General features: G+C 44.1%; 2 protein-coding genes across 2 annotated transcripts in view; one reads left to right on the top strand and one right to left on the bottom strand.

The window, feature by feature from the left end:
• The window catches only part of LOC122548555 (MAD2L1 binding protein), a 19262-nt gene extending 16977 nt beyond the window's left edge, over positions 1-2285 (bottom strand). Inside the window, exon 1 of the mRNA XM_043687360.1 lies at positions 1939-2285. Coding sequence (XP_043543295.1) covers positions 1939-2214 — 276 coding nt within the window. The 5' untranslated portion in view covers positions 2215-2285. The remainder of the gene's footprint in view (positions 1-1938) is intronic.
• Positions 2286-2397: 112 nt separating this feature from the next.
• Positions 2398-15228, top strand: part of dnph1 (2'-deoxynucleoside 5'-phosphate N-hydrolase 1) — a 14556-nt gene continuing 1725 nt past the window's right edge. Inside the window, exons 1-3 of the mRNA XM_043687362.1 lie at positions 2398-2578; positions 7130-7201; positions 9108-9218. Coding sequence (XP_043543297.1) covers positions 2413-2578; positions 7130-7201; positions 9108-9218 — 349 coding nt within the window. The 5' untranslated portion in view covers positions 2398-2412. The remainder of the gene's footprint in view (positions 2579-7129; positions 7202-9107; positions 9219-15228) is intronic.

The raw sequence follows: 15228 nt of genomic DNA, 5'->3' as shown, positions 1-15228 counted from the left end.
CAGAAAATGGGGGAGATACTAAATGAATATTTTGCATCAGTATTTACTGTGGAAAAGGATATGGAAGATATAGAAAGTAGGGAAATAGATGTTGACACCTTGTAAAATGTCCATATTGCAGAGGAGGAAGTGCTGGATGTCTTGAAATGCTTAAAGGTGGATAAATCCTCAGGACCTGATCAGGTGACACCAAAACCAGAGGTGTAGTGGACAGCGAAGAGGGTTACCTCAGATTACAACAGGATCTTGACCAGATGAGCCAATGGGCAGCGAAGTGGCAGATGGAGTTTAATTCAGATAAATGCAAGGTGCTGCATTTTAGGAAAGCAAATCTTAGCAGGACTTATACACTTAATGATAAGGACCTTGGAAGTGTTGCTGAACAAAGAGACCTTGGAGTGCAGGTTCATAGCTCCTTGAAAGTGGAGTCAGAGGTAGATAGGATAGTGAAGAAGGCGTTTGGTATGCTTTCCTTTATTGGTCAGAGTATTGAGTACAGGAGTTGGGAGGTCATGTTGCGGCTGTACAGGACATTGGTTAGGCCATTGTTGGAATATTGCGTGCAATTCTGGTCTCCTTCCTATCGGAAAGTTGTTGTGAAACTTGAGGGTTCAGAAAAGATTTACAAGGATGTTGCCAGGGTTGGAGGATGAGTTATAGGGAGAGGCTGAACAGGCTGGGACTGTTTTCTCTGGAGCATCGGAGGTTGAGGGGTGACCTTATAGAGGTTTACAAAATCATGAGGGGCATGGATAGGGTAAATAGGCAAAGTCTTTTCCCTGGGGTCGGGGAGTCCAGAACTAGAGAGTATAGGTTTAGGGTGAGAGGGGTAAAATATAAAAGAGACCTAAGGGGCAACCTTTTCACACAGAGGGTGGTATGTATATGGAATGAGCTGCCAGAGGAAGTGGTGGAGGCTGGTACAATCGCAACATTTAAAAGGCATTTGGATGGGTACATGAATAGGAAGGGTTTGGAGTGACATGGGACGGGTGCTGGCAGGTTGGACTAGATTGGGTTTGGATATCTGGTCGGCATGGACGGGTTGGACCGAAGGGTCTGTTTCCATGCTGTACATCACAATGACTCTAAGTCACATTCCAAAGATAACTTTAGGTTTTAAATAACAACGTGACATCTCAGCTTAGACAATGCATTAGAATCTGTCTGTATCCCAATCTTGAGTCAGACTGGTTCTATTTCCAAAGTAGGAATTCATAAAAATGCCTGAGCTGGGATGTCACTTCTTTAAATAAAACCCTAAGTTATCTTGGGAAGGTAACTTGAAAGAAGTTCTATGATTTACATATTAATGAAATGATACCTGCAACCCAGTCTAAGTGATTAAAGGCATAACAGCAATCTAGGTTTGTTTAATATATTGCATCAGTTGTAGGACACTTTGATCTTTTCCGAGAAATTCTGCGTCCTACGATCCTGCCCCACTGATAAAGGAGCAGCACTCCAAAAACTTGTACTTCCAAATAAACTTGTTGGACTATAACCTGGTGTTGTGTGATTTTTAACTTCCTTAGAACAGTAAAGTTTGAGGGGAAGATCGGATTGAGGTGTCCAAACCATTTCCCCTTAGTAGAGAGAGTAATAACTGGGGACCATTAAAGCAAGGAGCAGGAGGTTTAGAGGAGATTTGAGGAAAGTAATTTTTCTTATCCTGAGGGCAGTGGGAATTTGGAACTCACTGCCTGAAAGGGCAGGAACCATCAGGAACATTTGAGAGGCTAAGTGCTGGGAAATGGAAATAGAATAGATGGATATTTGATGACAGACACGTATACAATGGACCGAAGGGCCTCCTTCTATGCTGTAAAATCTCAATACAATGACGGAGGGAGACAGGGCGGATGATCTAATCAACTCTATTGTCGTTCCTAACCCCAATCTGTTTTAGGGTAATATTGGCGGAGCGGTTTTACTCACCAGGCCAGAGTCAGTCCTACTGAAGAAAGCCAGTTGCTGATAAGGGAGTGGTAACTGCTGCCTCTGGTACAGGACATGTTTCAGGAGCTCACACACCAGTCGGCAGCAGCTATCCGCACTCACCGGTCCGGGAAATAGGACCGGCAACTCATCACCTCCCCGATCTGAGCTGTTTTCCCTGCTTCCCTCTACCGGTCCGAGCCCCGGGAACTCCTCAACCGTCAATCCAGATTTCCCCTTGTCCGCCATTGTCAGCTGCCCAGCCGCAGCTGCCATGTTAGTTACAGTGCGCTTGCGCGCCTAGGTCCCGTCCCCTGACCGTTATTTTCAATTTGAATCACCCGCGCGCGTCGCCATCTTTGCTATTGGCGCCTCGACATTTAAAAAGATTAAATATGATGCGGTCGGGCGGTGTCATCTTTGATACTGGTGATAGTTGTGGGCGTGAGAGCGGGAGGGAGGAAGAGCCGGAGCATGCGTGGAGAGCGCGGGGAAAGCATGGGACTCGGGATTTACTTCTGCGGGAGTATCAGGGGTGGGAGGAATGATGTGGAGATTTACGGCCGCATTATCAACTACTTGAAGAAATTTGGGCGAGTTTTTACTGAGCATATCGGCAGCCCGGATTTAGTGGAGAAAGGTAATTGAGAATGTTTGTTGGCGGAGACAAGTGCGTGAGGGCGAAATTATCGACCGATTGACCCACTTCTGGGAGAGCTTCAGTGAAAATGTCCGTTTTAAGGGCCACTTGAGAGGATTTGATTTGATTTGAGTTATTATTGTCACATACATCTGGGTACAGTGAAAAGTTCTGCTTTGAGTTCAGTCCACGCATTAGGGTAAGAGAACAGAGAAGGTATACAGAGAGCGAGTCAATATTTAATATAAAATTTGGGAGGTCTATTCAGAAGTTACATGAAGTTAGGTCACAGTCCAGCAGGTTTATTTGAAATCACAAGCTTTCAGAGTGCTGCATCTTCGCCAGTTGATGCAGCAGCACTGTGAAAGCTTGTAATTTCTAATAAACCTGTTGGATTGGAACCTGATGTCACCTGACTCTGTCCACCCTGGCAGGTCCAAAGTCCATTAACAGTGAGAAAGAAGCTGTTCTTGAATCTATTCATATGTGTATACAAATTTATATTTTCTGCCTAAGGGTGGAGAGAGTGAAAGAGGGTATATCTGGGGTGGGTGGGGTCTTTGATGTTGGATGCTTTCCCAAGGAAGGGTAGATGGTGTCAGTGGGTGGAAGGCTGGTTTTTGTGATGGACTGAGAAGGGGGAGTGAGGTGGCCCTTTTTTTGAGTTGAAATAGGCACATCGCATGTGTGTGTTCTGTCTGCAAAAAAATGTGGTCCTGTGTCTTAATAGATGAAGCTTCTAATACATGCAAATTCACCACTGACTAGCAATCCCAGTTTTGTTAAAATCATAGAATCTCTACAGTGTGAAAACAGGTCCTTTGGCCCAACAAATCCACACCAGCCTTCCAAAGTGTATGCCACCCATTCCCCAACATTACCCCCTGGCTAATGCACCTAACCTACACATCCCTGAAAACTGAGTAATTTAGCACTGCTAATTCACCTAACCTGCACATCTTTGAATTGTGGGAGGAAACCCACTTAGATACAGGGAGAATGTGTAAACTCCACATAGTCAGCCAAGGCTGGAATTGAACCCAAGTTCCTGGCTCTGTGAGGCAGTAGTGCTAACTACTGAGCCACCATGCTGCCTTTGTCTACTATTCTAAATCAGCTCAGCATCAGTAATTGAAGGGCTTTTGCCCGAAACGTCGATTTTTGCTGCTCGTCGGATGCTGCCTGAATTGCTGTGCTGTTCCAGCACCACTGATCCAGAATCTGGTTTCCAGCATCTGCAGTCATTGTTTTTACCATCAGTAATTGTCTCCCATGCCCCATAACCTGGAATTCCTTTATAAACTCCTGTTTCTCTACCACCTTTTTAAGATCATCAAAGTAGTAGAATCAAAGTCAAAACGTTTGGTTCCATTTTTGATACAGATGAGGTGAAATATTCTGAAGTGTTTTTATGTTTAATGGCACCAGGTGTTGCTGACTAGATAAGCACTTGTCAAATAATAAATGTATTGCACAATCCCTGTGTCAATTGTCAATTTAAGATGCTGCATGAAAATATTAGAAGATCTGCTATTTAAATGACTAAAAGAGTGAAATTATAGTGCCTTATGAACCAGCAAACATTATGTACTTCAAATATCACCAAGTTTATTATTCTGTCCAATTATAGCATTTTAATTTATTTACCTTCATGTAAACGCTCTTTTTGTTGAATGGAGTGGCCATACGAAATATCTACAGTTGATTTCATAATTTTCTGCACCCAGTTTCAGATTCTCATCTAATGGTAGACACCAATGTGAGTTTTTTCAAGTGTGGGCTGTTTGCTACAGTGGTACCTTGCTTGTTGTGAACAGCTAAAGGGATATTCTATATTCAGCCTTTGTACTTGCCATCACACCGGCACTGTACCACATTGCACTTTTGTCGAACTTCTTTTTGTGTTGACAACAGCAGCCTGTTCAGAATGAACACCAGTTGTGTTTCTACTGCGTAGTAGCAGCTTGAAACAGATAGCTGAACCTGCTACTCGAAACTGAAATTCTTTACCCATTCTGGATATTCTGAGGTAGACTGAGAACTTTGCAGGACTACAACTGAGTTTGCACAATCTACAATGCCAAAATTATTGGACCAGGCTGGCCACCATCTTTCATACACTGTATTTGAACACAAAGCTTCAATGATTAGCAAGTGCCTTGTACAGTACAGTAGTCCCTCTGTACTTGTGGAGGATACCTCCCAAGACCTACTGTGGAAGCCCAAAACCGCAGGTAGGTGCAAACATATTCATTTAAATGGGAAAATTACCCTTCCGGCAACCCCTTTGGCCCAGGTTCTGGAACGTTCCCTTTAATCTGTTTGGGCCATGGTAAACTGGTAGCTGAAACCGGCAAAACCGGCTCTGCGGATACGGCAGTCGCTCTGTATTAATGAGGTTGCTGATATGGCCGCTACTTGACAGAAACATTTTGACCTCTGAAAATGCAACACATGCTTACTATTGCACTGGAGAATTATCCTATTGCAGTTGTCTCTTGATTGGAACCTTGCAATTCGGGCAAGAGTGGTGTCAATTGAGCTGCATTGTTAGGAGTTGGGGGAAGAGTATGCTTTGGGTCTTGAGAGAGACAAGCTGGAATCGTGTTGTTGATGCCAGTCAGAGAGAAAGTGATTGTGAGGCAGCTCAGGGTGATTTTCCCTTTTGTGAAAAGGAGTATTCACATTTTTCTCAATGATGGATCACTTAGAGTCATAGAGCTGTACAGCATGGAAACAGACCTTTCGGTCTAACCCCGTCCATGCCGACCAGACATCCCACCCCAATCTCGTCCCACCTGCCAGCACCCGGCCCATATCCCTCCAAACCCTTCCTATTCATATAACCATCCAAATCCTCTTTAATGTTGCAGTTGTACCAGCCTCCTCCACTTCCTCTGGCAGCTCATTCCATACCCGTACCACCCTCTGCATGAAAAAGTTGCCCCTTAGATCTCTTTTATATCTTTCCCCTCTCGCCTTAAACCTATGCCCTCTAGTTCTGGACTCCTTGACCCCAGGGAAAAGACTTTACCCTATTTACCCTATCCATGTCCCTCATAATTTTGTAAACCTCTATAAGGCCACCCCTCAGCCTTTGACACTTCAGGGAATACAGCTCCAGCCGGTTCAGCCTCTCCCTATAGCTCAAATCCTTCAACCCTGGCAACATCCTTGTAAATCTTTTCTGAATCCTTTCAAGTTTCACAACATCTTTCCAATAGGAAGGAGACCAGAATTGCTCACGCTATTCCAACAGTGGCCTAACCAATGTCCTGTACAGCCGCAACATGACCTCCCAACCCCTGTACTCAATACTCTGACCAAACGCCGCCTTCACTGTCCTATCTACCTGTGACTCCACTTTCAAGGAGCTATGAACCTGCACTCCAAGGTCTTTTTGTTCAGCAACACACCCTGGGACCTTACCATTAAGTGTAAAAGTCCTGCTAAGATTTGCCATCCCAAAATGCTGCACCTCGAATTTATCTGAATTAAACTCCACCTGCCACTTCTCAGCTCATTGGCCCATCTGGTCCAGATCCTGTTGTAATCGGAGGTAACCCTCTTTGCTGTCCACGACGCCTCCAAATTTGGTGTCATCTGCAAACTCACTAACTGTACCTCTTATGCTCGCATCCAAATCATTTATATAAATGACAAAAAGGAGAGGACCCAGCACCGATCCTTGTGGCACTCCACTGGTCACAGGCCTCTAGTCTGAAAAAAACCCTCCACCACCACCCTCTGTCTTCTACCTTTGAGCCAGTTCTGTATCCAAATGGCTAGATCCCCCTGTATTCCATGAGATGTAACCTTGCTAATCAGTCTCCCAAGGAGGAAACCCACGCAGACACAGGGAGAACGTGCACACTCCACACGGACAGTTGCCCGAGATTGGAATTGAACCCAGGTCTGTGGTGCTGTGAGGCAGCAGTGCTAACCACTGTGCCGCCGTTTTCCAGCCGTTCCTTTACCTGTGAACATCTGCCCCCAATCAGCTTTCAAAAGTTCTTGCCTAATACTGTCAAAATTGGCCTTTCTCCAATTTAGAACTTCAACTTTTAGATCTGGTCTATCTCTTTCCATTATTATTTTAAGGCAAATAGAATTATGGTTGCTGGCCCCAAAGTGCTCTCCCAGTGATACCTCAGTCACTTGCCCTGCCTTATTTCCCAAGAGTAGGTCAAGTTTTGCACCTTCTTTAGTAGGTACTTCCACATACTGAATCAGAAAATTGTCTTGTACACACTTAACAAATTCCTCTCCATCTAAATCCTTAACACTATGGCAGTCCCAGTTGATGTTTGGAAAGTTAAAATCCCCTACCATAACCACCCTATTCGTCTTAAGAGATAGCTGAGATCTTCTTACAAGTTTGATTCTCAATTTCCCTCTGACTGTTTGGGGGGGGGGGGGTCTATAATACAATCCCAAAACTTGTTAATATTTGGAGTCTCTGATGTGTTGGTCTGTCTGAAATCTGTCAGCTTGTTGTGTATTTTAATTGATTTGTAAGTTAATGTTCATTCTTTATTTGGTAAATCGCAGGTGAGGATGGAGTGAAGTCTGGAGATAAATACATCCACGATCGAGATATGAAGTGGCTGCAAGAGGCTGATGGTAAGTTTACTTAGACACTCCTAGCCAATCTGTCCCAGGACAGCCATAGCACTGTCCAGCAAATTCCCACCCCATCAGTCCGGTGCGCAGCATGCATAAATTCTGGCAAACTCGGCAAGTCTGTTAGTGTCTATGGAGAGAGAAACAAAGTTATGTCTAGTTCTGAAGATGAGTCATAATGGACTTGATACATTATCTCGGTTATTGCTTGGACCTTCCAAACCACAGCCACTTCACTCTGGTAGGCCAAGGGAAGCAGATACATGGGAATACCTCCACCTGCAAGTTTCACTTGAAGTCACATACCACCCTGACTTGGGAATATATCACCATTCCTTCAATGATGCGGGGTCAAAATCCTGGAATTCCCTTCTAACAGCAGTTGATTCATGAAGGCAGTTCACCACCACCTTCTCAAGGGCAATTAAGGATGGACAATAAATGTTGGCCCAGCCAGTGACACCTTTGTCTCATGAATGTGTTTTAAAGAAAAAAGGAAACGGGCGAAGTCTCTTCCTGCTTTGGAGCAGAATCTAAGCTGTGGAGGTGGTGGAATTGGTGAAGCCACTCCTAGAGTACTGTGTGTAGTTTTGGCTTTGTTCTATCAGGAAATGTCTAGCTGCTGTAGAGACAGTGTATGGAAGGTCCATTAGATCAGTGCTGGGATGACAGTTGAATTATGAGGAGAGAATGACTGGATTAGGCTTGTATTTCAGGAGTTGAGAAAAATGACTGGTGATTTAATTGAAACATGTAGGATGGCACGGTGATAGTGGTTTGCACTGCTGCCTCTCTGCCGCAGAGACCCAGGTTTGACTCCAGCCTCGGACAAATGTCTCTGTAGAGTTTGCACATTCTCCTTGTGCGTGGATTTCCTCCTAGTACTTCAGTTTCTTCCCATAGCCCAAGTATGTGCAGATTAGGTGGATTGGCCATGCTCAATTGCCCTTAGTGATCAGGGATGTGTAGGTTAAGTGGATTAGCCTTGGGAAATATGGGGTTACAGGAATAGGTTTGGAGTGGAGATGAGCCTGGATGGGATGCTCATTGGAGAACTCAGTGGGCCAAATGGCCTGCTTCTGCACTGTTGAGATTCTGTGATTCTGTATAACGAACTGGAGCAACTAGACAGGGTAAATAATGAGAAAACAGTTCCTCCGGCTAGGGAATCGAGAGCTGGGGCAGTCAAGGCACATATGGCACAATTCTGCCCTTGGAGATTAGATCCCAGCACCTGACCCCAGCCATTCCTAGTGTGGTGTCCACAATGTTCATGCCTTGAAGTGGGGTCACAGAATGGAAAAGTTTGGGAAGTACTGATCACAGGGCCATAATTCCAGAATAAGAGGTCAGTCATGTCAGAGTGAGGTAATGAGATAGCTCTCCACTTTAAAGGGTTGTTAATCTGCAGATCACTCTGTCTCAGCATTGTTGATGCTCAGCCATTAGTAGAGTTCAGTAGAGAGACTGCAAGATTTTTGAGAATGGAGGAAGTAGCAGTGGTGGAGGGTCAGTCATGATCTTATTGAATGGCAGAGCAGACTCAACCAACCAAATCGTCTGCTCTGTATTCCATGTTCCTTTAAGATAAAGATTAACATCCCATTAGCTGTTTCATTGCAGTTTCTACCCAGCCCCTTGTCTAAATGATGTACACTTGGACTCCGATATCCCTGTTGTTCCTTCACAGTCTGTCACTATTTCCAATATTGTTGATCAATCTTTCTTGCATCCAAAATAGATGCCCTTACATTTCCCCATTTTGGACCCCAACACCTACACACTTGGCCAAAGTTTGGTGTGTACCTTGCGCCTTCCATCCACAACTTACTGTGGTTACTTTCTATGCAGTGCTTTTTAATGTACACAGATCTTCTTGATAATGAAATGTCTTTCTCCTTGACAGTAATAGTGGCAGAGGTCACCCAGCCTTCCTTGGGCGTCGGTTATGAAATTGGAAGGGCTGTAGCAATGAACAAGAAGATTCTGTGTCTGTTCAGAACATCATCAAAATATAGTAAGTATTTACACCTTAAGCAATGGAAATCCTCTAACATGTGTTGAAGGACTTGGTACATGTTACTCAACATGGACAGTAGAGGGAGCACTAGTAAAGATAAATTGGCTTCCTGAACCAGAAACAATCTGGTTTGCTTTACAAGCTTAAGATGGAGACAGCCCCCAACAAATTACATTATTTGTAGCTCCTGTACTCAAAATCATAAGACTTATAAACTCAAGATTTCAGTTATTTAACTTGTTTCACAAGAGCAGGCAAGACTACCACTTATTGCCCATGCTAACTGTTATCAAGCAAGTAGTGGTGAGCCACCTTGAACCACTGTTGACAACCTTGTTACAATCTTATTAGAGACCATTAACATTAAAACAGGAAATCTGGATGCTCTCATTTAACCAGCAGTGTTGCACCATATCATTGCACCTCTTCTTAACTAGCTGTTCACAGAGAAATTGTATAAGAAAAAGTCAGAATTTATTTTATTTCCCTTTGCATTCCAGTCATATCTTTGTAAGATTCTATTTATTGGATTGTATTCTTCCATTAGCTGTATGGTTGCACACCCTTCCACTATTTCTTTGCAGGCCTCATGTTATGGATCCTTCACTCCTTCAGATTGCTGGTAGATGTCCAATTGCCTTCCCACAGCTTGCCAAGCCAACTCTGCTTCCTGTTTTCAGCTGCAATGCACTGTGATGACCACTGAAAAGTCCTTCCATTAGCAGTAAACTGTGTTCCAGTTGCCTGTCCTCTCATGAAATCCAATATTGCAAGCTTCTGTCAGCAAACATGGTCATACAGCATGGAAACAGGTGCCTTAGCCCAACTTGTCCACGCGATCAGTTTTCCTAGACTGAACTAGTCCCATTTGCCATCATTTGGTCCATATCCCTCTAAAGCTTTTCTATCCATGTACTTGTCCAATTGTCTTTTAACCTTGGAGTGCAGGTTCATAGCTCCTTGAAAGTGGAGTCACAGGTAGATAGGATAGTGAAGGTTGTGTTTGGTATGCTTTCCTTTATTGGTCAGAGTATTGAGTACAGGAGTTGGGAGGTCATGTTGCGGCTGTACAGGACATTGGTTAGGCCACTGTTGGAATATTGCGTGTAGTTCTGGTCTCCTTCCTATCGGAAAATGTTGTGAAACTTGCAAGGATTCAGAAAAGATTTACAAGGATGTTGCCAGGGTTGGAGGATCTGAGCTATAGGGAGAGGCTGAACAGGCTGGGGCTGTTTTCCCTGGCGTGTCGGAGGCTGTGGGGTGACCTTAGAGGTTTATAAAATCATGAGGGGCATAGATAAGATAAATAGACAAAGTCTTTTCCCTGGGTTGGGGGAGTCCAGAACTAGAGGTTTAGGGTGAGAGGGAAAAGATTTAAAAAAGACCTAAGGGGCAACGTTTTCACGCAGAGGGTGGTATGTGTATGTAATGAGCTGCCAGAGAAAGTGGTGGAGGCTGGTACAACTGCAAAATTTAAAAGGCATCTGGATAGGTATATGAATAGGAGGGTTTTAGAGGGATATGGGCCGGGTGATGGCAGGTGGGACTAGATTGGGTTGGGACATCTGGTCGGCATGGACATGTTGGACTGAAGGGTTTGTTTCTGTGCTGTACATCTCTATGACCATGACTAAATGTTGTAATTATACCCCCTCTACCACTTTGTCTGCCAGCTCGTTCCATACACACACCACCTTGTGTGTGAAAAAGTTGTCCTTCGGGTCCCTTTTAAATCTTTACGCTCTCATCTTAAAACTATCCCCTCTAGTTTTTGATTCCCTTACCCTGGAGAAAAAGACCTTGACTATTCACCTTCTTTATACCCCTCGTGATTTTATAAACCTCTACAGGGGTACCCATCAGCCTCCTCTGCTGGAGGGAAAGAGAGTCCCAGCCTCTCCTCACAACTCAAACCCTTGTACATCTTTTCTGCACCTGTTTTTTTTTCTTTCTCCAGTTTAATTCAGTAATTCAGGAGACACAGCAAAGATCCCAAGGCAAAAGAAGCATGGTACATGGAGGATGAGGCAACCATGGCTGACTGGGGAAGTCGGGGATAGCATAAAAATAAAAGAGAAAGCATATAATGTGGCGAAGGGCATTGTGAAGCTTACAACGACCAACAGAGGGCAACAAGAAAAGAAATAAAAAGGGAGAAGATTAAATATGTGGATAAGCTAGCCAGTAATATAGAGGAAGATTGTAAGAGTTTCTTTAGATATATAAAGGGCAACAGAGAGGCAAAAGTTGACATTGGACCACTGGAAAATGACGTTGGAGAGGTAGCAGTGGGGAACTAGGAAATGGCCAAGGAACTGAATAATTACTTTGTGTCAGTCTTCACAGTGGAAGACATAAGTTATATCCCAAAAATTCAAGAGGGGGCAGAGCTGAGAAAGTTGGCCATCACCAAGGGGAAGGTGCTAGAAAAACGGAATGGCCTGAAGGTGGATAAATCACCTGGACCAGATGGACTACACCTCTGAGTTCTAAGGGAGATAGCTGAAGAGATGGTGGAGGCATTAGTGGTGATCTTTCAGGAATCACTAGAGGAATGGAAAATTGCTAACGTGACATCCCTGTTTAAGAACTGAGTGAAGCAAAAAAGGAAATTTGCATTTTTAGCCTAACTTTGGTTATGGGTAAGATTCTGGAATCCATTGTGAAGGATGAGATTTCTGAATACTTGGAAGTATATGGTAGCAAATACAGCAAAGTCAGCATGGTTTCATCAAGAGGAGGCCACGTCTGACAAATCTGTTAGAATTCTTTGAGGAAGTAATGAGCATGTTAGACCAAGGAGAGCCAATGGATGTTATCTACCTGGACTTCAAGAAGGCCTTTGACAAGGTGCCGCATGGGAGGCTGCTGAGTAAGATTAGGGCCCATGGTATTAGAGGCAAGGTGCTAGCATGGACAGGAGCTTGGCTGTCAGGCAGAAGTCAGAGTGGGGAATAAAGGGTCTTTTCAGGATGGCAGCCAGTGGCAAATGGTATTCCGTAAGGGTCAGTGTTATACATTAATGATCTAGATGAAGAAACTGAGGGCACCCTGGTTAAGTTTGCAGACAATACACAGATAGGTAGAGGGACAGGTAGCACTGAGGAGGTGGGGACGCTGCTGAAGGATTTGGACAGGTTAGGAGAGTGGGCTTAAGAGTGGCAGATGGAGAGCCACGAGGGAAACTGTGAGGTCATGCACTTTGGTAGGAAGAATAGAGGCATGGACTATTTTCGTAATGGGGAGAAAATTCAGAAATCTGAAGTGCAAAGAGACTTGGGAGTTCTAGTCCAGGATTCTCTCAAGGTAAACTTGCAGGTTGAGTTGGTAGTTGGGAAGTGCGGGAAATGCAAAGATGGCATTTATTTTGAAAGGACTTGAATATAAAAGCAGGGATTTACTTCTGAGTCTCTATAAGGCTCCAGTCAGACCACATGTGGAGTATTGTGTGCAGTTTGGGGGCCCATATCTCAGGAAGAATGTACTAGCCCAGAGTGTGTTTAGAGGAGGTTCACCAAGAAAGGTCCCAGGAATGAAAAGCTTAATGTATAAGGAAAGTTTGAGGACTCTGGGTTTATACTCAACGGAGTTTAGAAGGAGGAGGGGGATCTACTGGAAACTTACAGAATACTGAATGGCGCAGACAGAGTAGATGGTGGGAAAATGTTTCCATTGATAGGAGAGATTAGAACCTGAGGGCACAGACTTAGAGTAAAGGGAAGACCTTTTAGTACAGAGATAAGGAGAAATTTCCTCAGCCGGAGAGTGGTGAATCTGTGGAATTCACTGCCACAGAGGGCTGTGGAGGCCAGGTCATTGAGTATGTTTAAGGTGGAGATAGATAGGTTCTTAATTGTCAAGGGTTATAGGGAGAAAGTGGGAGAATGGGGTTGAGATACTTATCTGCCGTGATTGTATGCTGGAGTAGACTCAATGGGCTGAATGGCTTAATTTCTGCTCCTAGGTCTTATAACATGCTTCCTGTAGTAGGGCAATCAGAGTTGCACACAGTACTCCAAATGTACTTTCACAAATGTCTTGTACAACTCTAACATAATGTCCCAATTCCAGTACTGAATGCTTTGAACGATGAAGCCAAGCATGCTAAATGCCGCCTTCACTACCCTGTCTACCTCTGATGTTCCTTTCAAGGAATTATGTACCTGCACCCCTAAATCTCTCTGTTCGACAACACTACATCCTGCCCGTGACTGCGTGGATTTCCTCCGAGTGCTCTGGTTTCCTTCCACAGTCCAAAGATGTGCAGATCAGGTGAATTGGCTATGCTAAACTGCCCATAGTGTTAGGTGCATTAGTCAGGGGTAAATATAGATTTGGGGAATTGGTCCGGGTGAGTTACTCGTTGGAGGGTCGGTGTGGACTTGTTGGGCCAATGTTTCCACACTGTAGGGATTCTAATCTCCTCTGGGCCCTGCTATTAACAAGTGTAGATAAGCAGAGATCTGTGTCCATGCACAGTTGCCACCCAGGTTGATAGAGTTGTTAAGAAGGCAAACGTTGTATTAGCTTTTATCGGTAGAGGGATTGAGTTTTGGAGCCAATTGGTCATGCTGCACTTGGAGTATTGTGTACCGTTCTGGTCACTGCATTATAGGAAGGATGTGGAAGCTTTGGAAAGGTTCAGAGGAGATTTACTAGGATGTTGCCTGATTTGGAGGGAAGATCTTATGAGAAAAGGTTGAGGGACTTGAGGCTGTTTTTGTTTGAGAGAAGGTGGTTGAGAGGTGACCTAATTGAGACATATAAGATAATCAGAGGGTCAGATATGGTGGTTAGTGAGAGCCTTGGGTGGCGATGGTTAGCACAAGGGGATGTAGCTTTAAATTGAGGGGTGATAGATAGAGGATAGATGTCAGATGTAGTTTATTCAGTGAGTAGTAGGACATGGAATGCACTGCCTGCAACAGGAGTAGACTCGCCAACTTTAAGGGCATTTAAATGGTCATTGGATGAACATCTGGATGAAAATGGAATAGTGAAGGTTAGATAGGCTTCAGATTGGTTCCACAGGTCAGTACAACATGGAGGGCCGAAGGGCCTGTACTGCGCTGTAATGCTCTGTTCTATTAACTGTGTAAGTCCTGCCTTTATATCTTGCCGAAATGCAAAACCTCGCATTTATCTGAATTTACCATTCCTTGACCCACTGATCCCAGCTGATCAAGATCCTGTTTTATTCTTAGGTAATCATCTTCTCTGTCCACTATACCACCAAAATTGGTGTAATCTGCACTTACTAGTCATCCAAATAGTTTATATAAATGATCAACCACAATGAACCCAGCACCAATCCTTGCAGCACACTGCTGGTCACAGAACTCCAGTCTGAACAACAATCCTCTACTCCCACCCTCAGTCTGTTACTGTCAAGTCAAGTTTGTGTCCAATCACCGATATAAACAAAATAACTCAAACTGTGGCTCCATCTTGAATCAATATTTTTATGGTCAACTGACACGTACAACCAAGCTAATTTGCTTCAGTAAGTTAAGTGACCACTACTTAAGCTTGATACTTGTACAGATGTTACATTATGCATTCAGTCAGTAAATATGAAACAAAACTATAGTCCCACAAGTAGGGTGATCCTTGTGTGCTCAGAGTACAGGTTGGAGCCCTTGATGTCCTGCCTCTCTGTTCAAGGCCCAGGCCGAGGGATCTTGCTTGTGTGGATTCAGTGCTGTTCTTTTTCCTTGCCTTTTGTATTGTGTTCTGTTTTCCATACTTTAAACAATTAAAACTTGGGAAAATTCAATGGGTCATGAATGCCCTTCAGGTAAGCTACCTGTCACCTCATAAACAGCGTTCCCACTTTTTCTTTCTTCTGCATGGACCTGCAAGACCCTACATTACAAGGATTTCCAGTATTCCTCATCTCTTTGAATTAGTCAGCCCAACTCTCTCTGAAAAAGCACAGCAGGTCAGGCAGCATCCAGGGAACAGGAGAATCGACGTTTCGGGCATAAGCCCTTCTTCAGGAATGAGG

This window comes from Chiloscyllium plagiosum, chromosome 3 (assembly GCF_004010195.1).
Source record: "Chiloscyllium plagiosum isolate BGI_BamShark_2017 chromosome 3, ASM401019v2, whole genome shotgun sequence".
Taxonomy (NCBI): Eukaryota; Metazoa; Chordata; class Chondrichthyes; order Orectolobiformes; family Hemiscylliidae; genus Chiloscyllium; species Chiloscyllium plagiosum.
The sequence above is the reverse complement of the archived record's forward strand: the minus strand, read 5'-3'. Positions and strand labels throughout refer to the sequence as shown.